Source organism: Meriones unguiculatus, chromosome 2, assembly GCF_030254825.1.
Source record: "Meriones unguiculatus strain TT.TT164.6M chromosome 2, Bangor_MerUng_6.1, whole genome shotgun sequence".
In the NCBI taxonomy this organism is placed as follows: Eukaryota; Metazoa; Chordata; class Mammalia; order Rodentia; family Muridae; genus Meriones; species Meriones unguiculatus.
Genome location: NC_083350.1, coordinates 48,978,797 through 48,994,707, shown reverse-complemented (window position 1 = coordinate 48,994,707; position 15,911 = coordinate 48,978,797). Strand labels below are relative to the sequence as shown.

Below are 15,911 nucleotides of genomic sequence, written 5' to 3'. Positions count from 1 at the left end.
TACTACATGATATGCCGGGCCTACTGTGGCAGAATGTGTTTTCAGAAATGGCCAGGACAATAGTTCCTGTTCATGTCATTCTCCCCTCTAGAGGTTTAGTTGGAGTCTGAAACTCTTCTCCATTGTTCCCAAGCATCTAGGCTTCCGTCCAGGCAGCAAAGCTATTCCTTGGTTGCTGTTTCTCTTTCAAAACAGAAGCAGTCAAGGTTCACGTTCTTTCTGGGCTCGAGATTCTATCCCGAGTCTAGTCCTGTGTCTACAGCAGCAGACCGACTGACAGCACAAACACCTCCCCGCAAGGGAAGGTGTGTTGTTAGTTACTGGACATAGAAATAATTTAGCTAGGGGCAGCGCCTGCTCTCTAGGAGTTCACCATTTAGTTCTAGACCGTGGGACCCAGCCTGCCAAATGCACCGAGTTAGCTGTCAGTCTTGACTCCTGTAATTGATCAGAGGGAGGGATCCCTAGGAGGTGGGAGGGATGCTTCTGTTGTTAAATACTGGTCCTTGTTCTAGCTGATCGGGCTGCAGCACCCGACCAGAGAAATGCGGCGGCATGTGCCCTGGTGAAGATGCGCAGCAGCGAAGGATAACAGACATTGGACAAAATTGTGTAAAACGGTGCGAGGAAGCCAGCAGGAAAACGAGGCGGCTGAATTCTTGCTAAGGACGTGAGAACCTTCGGTTGGGGGCAGCCGTGGGCGCGTTTTGAGCAGGAGTGGCCACGAGTGGGACGGACAGTAGGGGGCGAGAGGACTGCAGGCAAGGAGAGTTGGTGATTTAAAGAAGCAAACACGTCCTGCATGACTGGAAGCGGGTTGTGCGAGCTTCGAGCGCTCCGAGTTCTCCTAGGGAAGGGGACGATTTTTCAGTGCAAGCTCCGTTGTCGGGTGGGCTGCGGCGAACAGCAGTTCTCATTCTGGGTTTTTCCTTCTTTGGCACACTAGGCTTTTCGGTTCCCTGGATCAGCAGACCTCTTAATCCAGGCTCGGGTTAGAGTTCCACGGGGCGGGCCAGGTTCAAGGTGGCGGGGGCGCACCCACCACTGAGGCAGCACAGGGCTCCAGTTCTGCAACCTTCGCTGAGCGGGAGGGGGCGGGACTTGCTCTGCGGACCTAGTGTGGTGTGGGCTCCGCCCCTCTCCAAGGCCCCGCCTCAGGAACGATATGATTGGACTAGAACCGCGGAAGGGCAGGGCGTCCTCGGGCGGCCCCGGGGGTCGGGCTGAGGAAAGCACGCTGATTGGTCCTGTAGGGGATTAGGTCATCGCTAGCAGGTTCGGGCGGCCCGGACGCCGGCGGGGCGGCCGAGGCTTCTGTGAGAGGGCGCTCGAGGCGGCTGGAAGCTGCTTGAGGCTGCTGGGGAGCGAGCCCGCAGAGGAGGCGGGGAGGCGCTGGCCGCGCTCGCTCGCTCGCTGTTCGGCGCCGCCAAGGCTCCGCCAGCGCACCTCCTGCCGCCCGGTGGTTCTCCGCAGGAGCACCGTCGGTCCGTCCGGGTCCTGGCTTCGGTCCAGAATCTCCCGCTCCCGCTGACCCCGCGCGCGGGGCCGGCCGACGCCACCCACACCTGTGGATCGGCCGTGGTCGCCGGTGTCGGCCGAGCAGCGCGCGAGGCGCGACCCCTCCGCCCGGCTCCGCGGGCAGAATGGGGCTCCCGGCGCTCGAGTTCAGCGACTGCTGCCTCGACAGCCCGCACTTCCGAGAGACGCTCAAGTCCCACGAAGCAGAGCTGGACAAGACCAACAAATTCATCAAGGAGCTCATCAAGGACGGGAAGTCGCTCATCAGCGCGCTCAAGAGTGAGTGTCCGGAGCGGGGCAGGGGGGCTCGCGGTGGTGGCGCCCGGCTCCGGGCTTCCACCTCCGCCCCTTCCCCAGGCGCAGGGCGACGGGTGTCCATGCTCCTGTGGTGCAGGAAGGATACTCGAAAAGAGCGGGTCGGTTTGCCTCTGAGGAGTCCCGTCGCCCGGCCCTCGGCATTCTTGGACGGCCGGGAGGTGGTCATCCGGGTGGCACCTTGGGTTGGGTGGGTGTGTGCGACACAGGTGTCTCTGGCATGAGGCTGGTACGCCCAGCCGGCCGCAGCCTGCTGGGAAACCCATCGCTTCCCCGCTCCCAGGGTTCGGTATCCTTAGGGGGCTGGTTGCTCACCCCGGTGCCCAGCCTTGGGAATGGAGCGTGCGAGGGGGCGCTGCCCATCCCCGGGAAGAGGACAGTGGTGACTGTTTCGAGCCCTGCACGCAGCTCTAGCCTCGTCCGGGACTGCCGGGTTCTCTGCGTTGGAGTGATTGGTTAGCTGCATTCCTGGGAACACTGACAGTAATCCCTAGACATGCATCAGTGCGGTGTACGTGTGCGGGTTTAGCAGAAGGTGACAGGGGTGGGAGTATAGAACCAGAGTGTTCCTTTACTCTAAACTGTGGGCGAAGGTTTAAAAATAGAACGAACACATCCGTCTCTCTCCTTCTCCCGGTCCCTTGCTCTATCTCCCCCACCCCCTTCAGCTATCCCTGAAAACTGAACAGGCTGAGAGGGAATGTCCTCAGCCCTTGCTCAGAAAAAGAGAAGTTTAAGCTCATCTAAAAGAGTCCCTGAGCTTCTGTGAAGCCATTTTTTGCCCCCCCCGCCCCCCCCGTCTTGGTACAAGGTGTATGTGTTATAATTTGCATGCGGTGTAACTTTTGCAGAGCAAGCCCAGAGTTTCTTCTCCTTGTGGCCAAATTAGAACATTCTAGGACTGAGCACCTTGCAGGGTGAGAAGGGTACCTTTTCATTGGGTTCATTTAAAAATAGTTCAGGAGATCTTTTCATTTTGATATACTCAGGAAGTGGAGGCAGATAGTGGAATTGTGTTTGAGTCTTTACTTTTCCTGTCTCTGATGGGTTTCCTAATAGATGGTATCTTTCAGCTAAGAATGGTTGCCTCACCAGAGTAGGAGTCTAGCTGTGAGAATGGTCCCCAGGCTTCTTTGAAGAAAGACTTAAGTGCCAAGATATCATTTAAAAGCCTGTGGCTTTTAAAATTGACGAGTGAGAGGATGGAATGTCAGGGCAGCAAGTGCCAGTCTTCTTGGGGTGAAATAAAGCTCAGGACAGACATCAGGAGACTTTTCAGGACAGAGTCTCTGCAGGAGGCTGTGACTTACCTGAGGGGGAGGGACAGATTCATCAGTCAAAGATCAGGGCCTGCCTTGCTTCAGGAAACAAGTGACCTCTAGTTTGAAGTAGGTTTGGGGCCCGCTTAGAAGCAGGGGTCTGGAAATTTTGGTTGCCCTTTATGCCTGCTTTTTTTCTTTCTTGGAAATAGGGTTTCCTAGTATCCTAGGCTTGCCAGGAGCCGGTGATCTTCCTGCCTCTGCCTCCCAAGAGTGCTAAGATTATGGCTGACCTCAGGCTAGCTTTAATTGATTCTCTGCTTCACTCAGCAAACATATGAAGTGCCTGCTGTTTCCTGGGCATTGCACTGGGTACTAGGATGTATCAGTGACATTTTGGCTGCTCCCGTGGCTACAGAGGCACAATACTCTGTGGCAGCCGAGGTTTTATTTGTATATTAATCTCACACATCTCTTTTGATTTTGTAAATGAGAACACTGGTTTGGGGAATCAGTAACCCAGAGTCATACAGCTTCATTCCCTGGCCTGGAGTTTTTGAATCTGCGTGGTCTGAGATAGAAATGTAATTCTTGCCAGTACAGAACTCTTGGTCTTTTCCTATCCTTTCTGCACAGAATGAAGCCTGTAGGACCAAACTTGCTAGAATTTGGACTTGCCTTTTGCACCTGAGCAATGAATCTAAGGAAGGTGTGTTGGGTGAATGGCAATCTTACTTCCACTATTTCCGAGAAGCTTTAATTCTTTAGATAGGAAGGACCTTTGCAATGTTGGGGTTCAAAGGTTAACCAGTCGGGTTCATCACCTCTGGGACTTTGTAGAAAGACAGAGGGTGACCTAAGTATGCTGGTCTTTCTGCATCAAACTTTAGGGCTAACCACACCCCTTTGCTGCTGCTAAGTACTGCTTTATAGAGTGTGTGATTTATATGACCTCTTTTAAAACAAGTTTTTTAAAACAAGTTTCACTATTCCCCCCCCCCCCCATTTTAGGTATTTTGTTATGGTGAGGTGCTTGCTGCCTTGTATATCATATTAATTCCTATATACTAATTTCCTTCAGTCATATTATTTTGATCATGTCTGTTAATGAGAAGCCAGTTTTTGTGCAGTACAGCCTAAAAATAGATGACCACATGTACGGTTACATAGGTAGCATTGGTTTTGTTTTGTAACTAGCACTTTCACAGGGCTCTAGGCTCAGATTTCCCTTGTCTGTGAATCAGAGATAATAAAAATGGCCAACAGCGGTGGCAGAGTTTAGCTACATCTACTTTGTGAATGACAGCACCAAGCAGGCGAAGTCAGTAACCTGTCCAAGGTACAAGGTGTTCAAATACAAGCTGACAAATTCCAAAGACATTCACCCAAAGCAACACTGTCATCTGGGTTAGTCTAAAACAGAGCTTCTCTGTGTATTGCTTTTTGAGAATCTGCCAAAATCTCCATCAAATGGCTTCATAAAAACAACCCCCACTAAACCCTATATGGTTTCTCCATCCCTCACATGGACACAGGGCATAAGCAACAAAATGTCAGGGTTTTCTGTAAAAACAAAGAGAACAAGTTCTTAACTGGTATGCAGTTGAGCCTGGCCAATTCCCAGTCATTGTTGATGGTGATTTGTTCTGACATTTTGTGAGTGGTACTCACTCAGTCACCCAGTACCCCTTGCTCTCAGTGGCTGATTTCTTTTCTCAGCCGAGATGATTTTGTGTGTTCAGGTCTTTTCATTCTATCTGTAGAAGTGATAGGGGATGAGGGAGCTTTGGAGGTTCCTGGGTTCAAATCTTGACCCCAGTGCTTATTAATTGTTTGACTCTGGGTACCTCGCTAAACCTGAGCTCCTTCTCTGTAAAATGGAAATAGTCACACTGATCTCTCAGAGGCTGAAAGACACAGTGAACACAGTGAATGTTAAGACAACCAAAGCAAACCAAACCAAACCAAACCAAACCAAACCAAACCAAACCCAACCCAACCCACCACCAGCAGCAACACTTGGAGCTTGACTTTGGCGCCTCTCAGTTAATGTTCGATAATACTACAGTATGCCAGCATTTGAGGCTGTGAGTACGTGGAGCTTCTGAAAACAAAAGGGGACAGGAGTGCATGTTGTCAGCTCTTTGGAACTCCCAACAGTTGTGTGTGTGAGGTAATAGTGTTTGTATCAAGTAGTGGTTATGCCAAAAAAAAAATGTGCTACAGGTTGAAAGGGAACAAAACCTGCAAATCTCCCAATGTCTCTTCTAGTAACTTGTTGGGTGACATTTCTTTCTCAGAGGAAGAGACTGTCTTCCTCCCTGTCCACATAACAGGCTTGCAGAACGCGCTGGTCTTTATGTGTGACCCTTTGGTGGACTCAATGGCAAAATGACTGTGGTTGTAGAGACATGAAAAGCTGTTAGTCTGAGGGGTTTAGCTTTGGGAAACCATGGTTCTTCACAAGTTGACAGTCGATTTCTGGATTTGTTGCTAGGAAATACTCCTCGGAATCTGACTTCCACTTTCTGAAATAGAGAATCCTTATTCCTATAGACTAAATGAGTGGGGCAGAAATGTAATTTTTAAGATAGAGGCATCACTGAGATATAATTCACATTATCTTGTATAGCTTACCTGTTAAAAACATCCAACTCAGGGATTAGTATATAGTCATGATTTGTGCAACCATTATCATCAGTCAGAGGGCATTTTTGTCATCTCCAAATGAACCTGTTCTCATTACCAGTTTTTCTTTTTTTCCATCCCAACCTCTGCTATTTCATCTCACCCTCCATCTAACTACTGAGTTTCCTGCCTCGTAGAGTTGCCTAGTCTGGACATTAGAAGTAAAACTGCACTCAGCCAGGTGTCAGTAATCACCTTTAGGTACCTCACTCATTTCAGATGGGAAGATGTTGAGTCAATAATGCATTCATTCTTTACAAGATAGGGGTTTAAGTAGAGGTGAGGGCACATCGATTTATCTCCCAGGGCCTCAAAGTGTGTCCTGGTGTTTGCAGTCCGTGGGAGGGGTATGGAATCTACCTGGTTTGATGGATGCAGACTTAATAACCAAAGCAAAACGAAGAATCCAGCCCCCCCAGTCAAATTAGATTGTAATAGCGCATGAAGCTGTATTTCAGGTTGCTCTTTTGCAGAGCGATACATTTGTGTTTGTTTCTGTACTAAATTAAATGAATGCCTTTATGTTATATTAGTTGAGCCTATACTTTTTATGGGCCCTTTTGGGGATGGTATGCCTTTTTCATTGCCTTTTCAGATGTTACTGATGTTGAGATCTCTGTTCTTTCTCTTCCATCATATTCTCAAAGTGATTTTAACACAAACAAATAGCCTAATAAGAAAGCCAGCATATTTCATTTTATTGAGTGCCAGTTCCTATGCCAAGGGCCACATATTTTTCTTTAAGGTGAATGTAGTTGTCTTTCTGTATGTATGGGGGTTGGTTCTAATATCCATCTCGGATATCCAAATCCTCAGATGCTCATCTCTCTTTTATTGTTTACATGTAACCTTCACATATCCTCCTGAATACCCTGGGCAGCTCTATGTGGCTGCTAATACATACCATAATGCAAATTCTAGGGACATAATTGTTACATACTGTATTGTGTTTATGCAGCAATGACAGAAAAATATTTGCATGTGTTGAGCACAGATACAGGTATCCCCCACCCCAAATATTTTCCATACTGGATAGTGGAAACATAGCATCCAGATCTGCAGATATGTTGGGTCAGCTGCACTGTCTTATTTCTGCGTTTCTGGGATAAGTTGTCAAAATTCACACAGCTAGGAAATTGTGTAACCAAGTTTTAAACCTGGCAGTGATCTGCTTATCCTCTTTTGAACGTTACCCTTTGGTGCTTTCAATAAAAGTGCTGGCAGTGAAGAAGCAGACTTTCTTCTAGAAGGGGAAACACACAGCAGGTGCTAGGCTAATTGAGAAGATTATGCTAGTGCTTTATGGATTTCCAGCCTAGAGTAGCCAGGGCTAGCTAACATTCTATATTGTACTCTGAGATTTTCTCACCCCAATAGGCTTAAAAGGAGCCTTGAAGGCTGGAAGGGTAGAGGGGGCAGCTTTTTTCTGCCTTGTCTTTGTAAAGCATTACTTTGTTTTTAGGAACTACCAAATGATTACCAGTGAATCATTTTTAATTAAGAGAGCATTGAACAGGGACGCCACAAACCTGTTTTTGGTCTGACTTGTTTAAGTGAATGATTCATCTCCTTTATTCATTAAAACAACAGTGAAATATTTACCAAGCATGTGTACTTTAAGACCTGTTTGCCTTGCCTACTTCTTGAGCATTTTTTCCTCAGTGAGAATGAGCTCTGTGTATTTGTGTGTGTGTGTTGGATGAACATGTGTGTGCAGTTGATGCACATGACTGTGCAGTTGTGTGTGTCTGTGTATGTGGTGCATATCGTGTAATGGTTCTCTGACTTATTCAGGAACTTCACTGAACCCAGAGCTCACAGTTTGGCTAGGCTTGCTGATTAACTCAGATCCTGCTATCTCTGTCCTCTACAGCTCTGCGGTTAGAGGTTCACATGTGGCCACACTGGGGATCTAAACTCAGGTCCTCATGATTGTGCAACAGGAGCTCGTACCTGCTGAACCCTCTCCGTCAGCCTCAGGAACAAGCTGTTCTTGAATGGCATAAACTCTTAAAAGATGTCCACTGCCAGTTTGATTTGCTTAGCAGTAATTGTTATATATACACACACACATTAATAAGAGAACTTAATGGAACAAATAAATATGGAGCCAGGTAGCAAAGAATTGTTCCTAATTCCTTTGGTTTACTTTAGCAACTTGTGAAGAAAAGGGAAAGAAACAACTTTCCTAATTATTTGTAAATGGTGGTAATTTGCAATACTGACATTTGGAGTATTACTCATACAAATATAAACAACAGTTAATTAAATCCAAACAAGATTTTTTTTTTTTAGTTTTTATATAACACTGGCTCTAAAAAACATCTCTGCATGTTTCTCTATTTGAAGTTGAATTGAATAAATTGCATCTAATCTCTAATCTTCAACCCACTACCTGTGACTTAGAATCATCTTCCCACTATTAAATAAGGACTAGACTTTGTTCTTTAGATCCACTTGAGGTTTACAGAACATTTGAGTGGAATATAGACAAGGTTCCCATTAGAGCTTAGAATGTCTGTTCCTTCTGGTTTCTCCTCCTTCTTCTTCTTTTTTTAAAACAGCCCTCAAAATCTTGCTATATCTATTCTTGCTGAGTAACCAATGTTGATTTTATTTTAGCCTCTTAGTGCTGGAGGTTGAAGGTAAGGCCTTGCACATGAGAGTAATACACTCCATACCCCTGGTGTCTGATCGACTATTAGACTATTAATGAAAGTTTCCTGGTGGCACATAGTAGAGGGACATTGACAGGGTACAATGACTTGGACCCATTGTAATGTTATTATAGTCTTACTGTCTTAAAAACTGTCTATGTTCTATCATATGCTTTTTTTTTTTTTTTTTTAAAAATCTCCTACCAACTGTGGATCTTTTTATTGTTTTTCTACTTTTGCCTTTTTCCAGATTATCAGATAGGTAGAACCAGTCTGTGGCCTTTTCAGATTGCTTTTGCACTTAGCAATGTGTGTTTAAGGTTCCTCCATGTCTTGGTGATTGTTGGGTCTCATGGTTGGGTATGAGAATTTGTTCTTTTCTTTTTATCTGTTGAAGGGCATCATGATTGCCTTCAAGTCTGGACAATTGTGAGTGAAGCCAACGGTCATTTTGTGCAGAGACTCAAGTTTTCAGTTCATCTGGGTAAAGATCAGGAATGTGATTGTTGGATCATATGGTAGGAGTGTGATTGTTTTGTAAAGAGTAACCAAACTGTCTTCTGAAGTGCATACCATTTTGCATTAATCCAGGAGAGAGAGAGAGAGAGAGAGAGAGAGAGAGAGAGCACTCCTGCTGCTCTGTCTGTGGTGCTGTTAGCATGTTGACAATCTAATAGGTGGAGGGATTCATATTCACCCCCACTCTCCCTTCACAGCCTTCCGGTGGCATGTGCTGTTGAATATTTTTCACATGCTTATTTACCATTTGTGTGTCTTCTGTGATGGAATGTCTGTTCAGGTTTTTTTTTTTCTCATTTTTCAAAACAAGCTTTTAAAATTATTATGGTAAAATATACATGGCACAAAATTTACTACTTTAACAGCTTTTAAATAATGTTACATACTTCCGGGGCATTGAGTACATCCACAGTGTTATGTAACCATGCTCCCTAGTTTCAGAACTTTTCTGGTATCCCAAGCTGAAACTGTAGCTATAAAATAATGACTCCTCTCTCCTGTCCCACCTGAACCCTGATAATCTGTCTTTATTTGATTGGTCTAGGTATTTCTAGATTCATACAAAAGTTGTCATTTGTATGTGGATTATTTGATGTAGCATGATGTTTTCAGGGTTCATTCATGTTATACCAGACACTAGAGTTTGATTTTTTTTTAGGGCTGAGTATCTTATTGTTAAATGTTAATTGCTAGCAACTACCACAGAGAAGCATTTCTTTCAACTGTGAAATCATGGAAATGATTTTTCCTGTCCTTTTTCTTTTTCTTTTTTTTCCTTTCATTAAAGAATGACCAGGAACACTTGCATTTGACATGCCATTTATCAAGTGTCTCCCAAGAACATCCCATCATGTTTCCTTTCAGAGTAGCCATTTGTGTCAGGTCAGCATGCTTTTGGGGGAGTAGGTTTTTTTTTTTTTTTTTAAGTTCCACTGTTGATAATTTACTTGACATGGAATTCAGCTGTTTTAAGTGGCTTGTGGAACAATTAGTAGAATGCAGTTGAAGAAAATTATTGTGACCCCGAAAACTTCCTTATGTCTGTTTGCAAGAGCCTTCTGTTCTCAGGCCATACGCAGCTACTGATCCTCTTTCCCTCTCTTTAGAGTTGTCTTTGCTGGGAATTAGAGCCTTAAGTAGAGTCATATATTATGCGGTCTTTTGTACCCAGGCGCTTTCACTTAGCATGTTGACTTGAGGCTCATCTGTGTTCTAGTTTTTATTGGTAGTTTGTTCCTTTTTATTGCTGGAGAGTATTCTGTTTTGTAAACTGTGAGCTGAGTTTTGGTCGTTAGCTTTCTTGAATGATGCGACTAAGGATGTTTTACACCTTCGTGTGGGTATGTTTTTACTTCTAATTTCATGTCTTACCTAGGAGTAGAATTTCTGGGAAACTTAGGTAGAATTTTGAGTTAAACCTAGGCTTAAAGGAAACGTAGGCTTAGTTTTTAAAAACCGGACAAATCGTTTCCCACAGCAGAAGCACCATATTACACGTCAGCGGTGTACGGGCCTTGCCAAGCCTTCTTTTGATTGTAGCAAACCCCTGGAGTAACGTGTCTCCTTTGGTTCTAATTTGGATTTCACTGATGACTAATGATGTTGAGCTTCTGTCCATGCGTTTACTGGCTATTTTATTCGCTGAAATCTGCCTTCACACATATATTATCCTCGTCTTTGTTCCGTAACACTTCTGGTGATGAAGTGAACAGCACTCAATTCCCTTTGTCCATTTGTCATCTCTTGGAGACCCTTTGCTTCCATCTGCGACAGTTTTGCATGTATCTCAGGTCTGAAGGACTTAGGAGACTGTTTTTAGGGGCGGAGCTTCAGCTTTCTGCTCTGTGTAGGCCCATCTCTCGTAGTGGGTCTCACAGGCAGGCATTGGAGTCTTTAGACCATGACCCACACACCTGAGCTGATTGACTACTCCTGAAAATTGTTAGGACCCCAGAGTTCTTGGAGAAAGCAACTTCTATAAGGGACTGTATTATCCTGCGAAGACCACAGCATTTCCAAGAATTAGCCAAAGGAGGGATGCCGTTAAAAACCCAATAGTCAAAGGAATTACTTTAGATTTACATTAATGATCGACTTTTTATTTAATTTGACAATTACAACTCAATATATTTCAACCAATAACACTTTTTTTGCTAGTAAAGAAAACTTTTATGCACAAATTGAGAGCTTATGCACTGCTCTTGCCATGTACTTGAAAGCCCTGGACTGTAAGGACTCTGTGGGTGAGTCTACAGGTGCAGAAGCTGAGGGGAAGATGTGGTGGGGAGGCTATTTGTGACTGGAGCACAGTGGTGGGAAATGAGTGGGGGAGTCTAGAACCCATGTCATAGAACAAAAGGATCTTGGGTCTCATCCTCACTGTGATGGATGACCATTGGAGGTTGTTATATGGTCCAATTGATGCTTTAAAAAGATTATAAGTATCAGGGATTGTGGGCATGCCTTTAATCCAAACACTTAAAAGGTAGAGGCAGGCAAGAGAATAAAAAGTTCAAAGTCATTTTTAGTTGCATAGGGAGTTCAAGGCCAGCAGAGACAGGATAGTGGGACAAGATGGAACAAGGAGCCAGTTAAGAGGCTGTTGGGATAGAAATAAGAGCCATAGCACCTTGGACCTGGATGGTAACAATAAGGCTGGGTGTTTTATCAGTAGAGCTGACACGATTTGCTTAATTGAATGTGGACTCTTAGAGAAAAGAGAGAAATCAGGAATGACTCAAAATGTTTTTGACCTGAGCTATTATGTAAATGATGCTACTATTTTCTGAAATAGAGAAAAATTGAGGAAGATTAGGTTTGGGGAGAAAATCAACTGTATGAATAGATAACTTAGTTCAAAGGCAAATTTAAGTGACACTGACATACATAATTCACAAGTATGTACTCATACTAGAGAAGTACACAGAGTAAAATGCTTTCTCACACTCTCTTCTTCCTCTACTTCTTCCTCCCTCCCCCCCATCCTTTTCCCCACCCTTCTCTTTTTCTTTCTGGAGGTCAAATTCAGTGTTTCACATGATGTACTAGGTGTTCTACCTCTGAGTCACACACACAGCCCCAGGATTCTCTTTTCATTCACTTTGGAACACTCTTTTTCTTACCCATTTTCTGTTCATTATGTTTTAAAAATAGGATTTTACTGCATACTTTTTTGTTTTACTTTCCCCATGATTCCCTTATCTTGCTTTTTCTAGGTCACATGTATATTCTGCATCCCTTTTGATGATTTCAGAGGGCTGGATTATTGGATTACCTCTGTTTTTCAGTTAGAGAAAGTGACACAGTGATCATTCCCCTATCTGCCTTTGCATGCTGGCCTCAGTAATTGAAATATTTTGGATCTGCTGTGGACTCCAGCTTCTAGGTTTTGTAACAGCCATTATTTAGGTCTTTTACTTCCCTGTAGCTAATTGGTTTGGTGCTTGTGAATATGTGCTAGATTATGTTTGGGAAGCATAACTTTTTAGTTTAATTGGAAGCATTCGGAATAGGCTGCCTTTTAAGGCACAGATACTGATTCTGAAAGAATGAGGTGCTCCTTTCCCCCATGTTATGGTAGGCTGAGAAATGCAGGCTTCCTTATTAGTTTTAGACCCGTCTAATATCCTTTCTGAGCTGCAGATTCTTACAAGTACAATGGGAGATGAACCATACTTTGCCCATATCAAAGACACTCTTCCAAACTCAAACTGTGGGGCCTAGCAGGAAGAGCATGTTTGTTGGGATGAGAACAACAGCATTAGTAGCTAGAGGGATTTTTATAAATTAGAGTCACCGGGGTTTCCACATTTTGTAGAAAACCGGAGTGGAGGAAGAGAGGAAATAGTGAGGAGAACAGCTTGGCAGTGGGGGCCAGACGCTGTCACAGCCTGTTTATGTCTGGCTCATCTCACCTTGGTTGGAAGGCATAGAATGCTGCAGAGGGTGAGTTTGGAAACTGGGCAGTTACCTACTATATTTAGAAAGAGGAGATTCCTGGGGTTGGGTAGGGTGTTCATGTGCATGTGTGTGTATTTTCCTTGCCAGATGGACAAAGGTTTGGGGCTTGAGAATTTTGTATCAACCCTCATTAGCTAGCCAGCTTTTCAGGGCCAACTCAGTAGCTGTGCTTTGACTCCTGCTGCCACACAGGAAAAGCCAAAATAAACTCTTTTTTGTATGGGTTGTAAAGACACCACAGGTAGGCTTCAAAGCTCATTTGATCTCGCTATCATATTGACATTTATGCTTACTGCAGGCTCATTGGAACACTTTGAAAATGTGAACTGGCTATCCCAAGTGGCTTCAGCAAGATTTCCAGGCAGCGGAGTTGAACTTTGGGTGTTTCTATGTCAAGGTCACTGTTGAGCAGATAAGACCTGAACTGCAACAGAGTTCTGACTGCCTATCTCGTTTTTACACTTGTAGGTCAGCTGTGGACAAGGAAAAAAATGCAATTAAAGTGGCATATTTGCTTTTGTTCATGTCTGTTTCTTTGTCAGAGCTAGTTAATGTCTATGAGTGGCACACAAATCAAAAGACAAAAGGGACCGTGAGTATTCCTCCAACCCTGTGTCTTGACCCCAATCTCACTGGAAGCAACATCTCGCCAGTGTCGTGGGTATTCCTTAAATGAAATTTATGAATCCATCAGCAAGTGTGTATGTGTGTATTCATTTGTGCACCTGCATACACTTATGCACTTAGAATGATCCCACATGTACTGTTATGCATCTAATTGTGATGTATTTTACATGTTCTGTACTTGTACATACATGCCATCATGTGGATGAAGCACCGCTTTTTTTGACCATTCCCCTATTACACAATTAGATGGTTTCAGATCCTTGGGCTGGAGACATAGCTCAGTTGGTAGAATGCTAGCATGTATGAAGCCCTGAGTCTGATCCTCAGTTATGTATAAAACTGGACATCATGGCACATGTCTATGATCACAGAATTGGGAGGGTACAGGCAGGATGACCAGAAGTTCAGACTTATTCTTAGCTACATAGAGAGTTCCAGGCTAGCCCCTGGACTACCTGACTCTATCTATCTATCTATCTATCTATCTATCTATCTATCTATCTATCTATCTATCTCTGTATATAAGCACAAGAGATATGTATATAAATACACACATATACATATGTATACATGCTTATAAACATATATGTACACACATGCATGTATATAAACATGTATATGTACACACATATACACATACATTAAGTACACTTATGCAATTTTACAGATGTATATAAATATATGCACATATATTTAAACATGTTTGTGCACATACATACGCATGTATAAAAACACATAAAGGTAAATACATATGCTTTGAGGCACATACCTCTGGCAGGGGACACAGAAGTGATCCTATCTGTAGAATGAGTTTCTACTCTGGAACTGCTCAGCCAAAAGCACTATATGTTTATTTTTCCCTGTAATAGATATTTTCTGGGAATTTTTACATGAAGGTCCGAGTGAACTGAATTTCCTAAGCCATGATTTTTAGAGCAGAAAATAAGCTTCTTTACTATTTAAAATAGCTTCTATAATATAAAACTTGGACTTCTCTTCTGCTTTATGGGTACTGTTCATCTTAGAATTAAAAGCTCTAGTGAAAATTACTTCCTAGAATGTGATACAGCTATGTCTTAGAGTCACCCAAGTATAAGGTCTGGTCTTACGTTCTAGAGTGGTGTTGTTAAGTTTTCACCTGGTGTGGTGTGTGCTCTCTCCAGGAGGGGTGGCAGGTGCTTGATCTCCTACAAAGCTTTGGGGATTGGGGCTGGTGACTTTGAGCTAGTGGGCATGTCTTATCTATGGTGGAAGCTTGCCTGTGGGCTCGGGAGTTCCTGCAGGCAGGAGAGGGGGATGTTTTGTGTACCATCCCCCCCATAGTGGCTTTTCTTGCAGATCTTAATATGTCTTTTTGATGGAGGACAGGATAATGCCACATGTGCTCTAGACCAATAAGAGTTGTTTCAAGTACCTGAGCATAAGCCAGAGAGCACATGTGACATTATCCTGTCCTCCATCAACCCTTTGGGGGTCAAAGGACCCTTTCACAGGGGTCATTTAAGACCATCAGAAAATACAGATATTTACATTATGATTCACAATAGTAGCAAAAATACAGTAATAAAGTAGCAACAAAGACAGTTTGATGATTGGGGGGGTCACCACAGCATGAGGAAGTTATGAAAGGGTCACAGTACTAGAAAGGGGAGAAACATTGGTGTAGAAGGATATGCTGGTGGCACCTGTCAGAGTGGACCAGGCACTTGTCCCTGTCGTGGGTGTTCAGCATCTGGAAAGGGGGCAGGGAAATCACAAGCAGTCCATGGCTCCAGGGGTGAGTACTGGCAGTTTGGAGGGGCATGGGAGAGGAAGCAAAGACCTTTGGGAAAGGCTAGTTAAGTCTTATCAGGTCCAAAGAAGCCTGTGTTACTTATCTGCCATTTGTAGGTCACCTCTGCTAATTTTGTCTCACCTTCACCATTCTTTATTAACTTTGAGAAAGCCTATTCCAAATCTCATTTATTTTAGAAGGGAAATTTACAGCAAAAAGAAGTCTTAGGCTTAGTGGGTTTATCTACTTTGTGTTATAAAAAGAATCATAGTCATTAAATTAAAAAGTACTTGTCACTGTATTACTTAAAATAGTCTCATATTTCAGCAATAATAAGATCCATGGTATACTTAACACTGCCCTAAGGTAGACACATTAGAGAGAATGGATATCTGTCTTACTTGTTGCCTAGCACGAAAGGTACAGGAGTGATGGGCTTCACAGTCTAGGGTGCAGTTGTCCTTGAGTGGGAGGCTCTGTGCTAAGGGGTACAGAGAGAGTGACAGGAAGCACACACTTTCAGAAATCTACTTAGTGGAATCGTTACTTGAATATTCGGAGTTATGGAGATGAATACATGGAGGGTTCTATGGA

The 15,911-nt window shown here is 43.9% G+C and overlaps 1 protein-coding gene across 4 annotated transcripts in view; it reads left to right on the top strand.

Moving 5' to 3' along the window:
* Positions 1 to 1,204: 1,204 nt before the first annotated feature.
* Positions 1,205 to 15,911, top strand: part of Arhgap26 (Rho GTPase activating protein 26) — a 387,586-nt gene continuing 372,879 nt past the window's right edge. For 2 of the 4 annotated variants that reach the window (XM_021642215.2, XM_021642212.2), the window contains exon 1: positions 1,211 to 1,797. In XM_021642215.2, the coding sequence (XP_021497890.1) occupies positions 1,644 to 1,797 (154 nt within the window). In that variant the 5' untranslated portion in view covers positions 1,211 to 1,643. Of the gene's footprint in view, positions 1,798 to 15,911 lie in introns of all 4 variants that reach the window. The other 2 variants (XM_021642211.2, XM_021642213.2) reach the window with 2 other exon arrangements.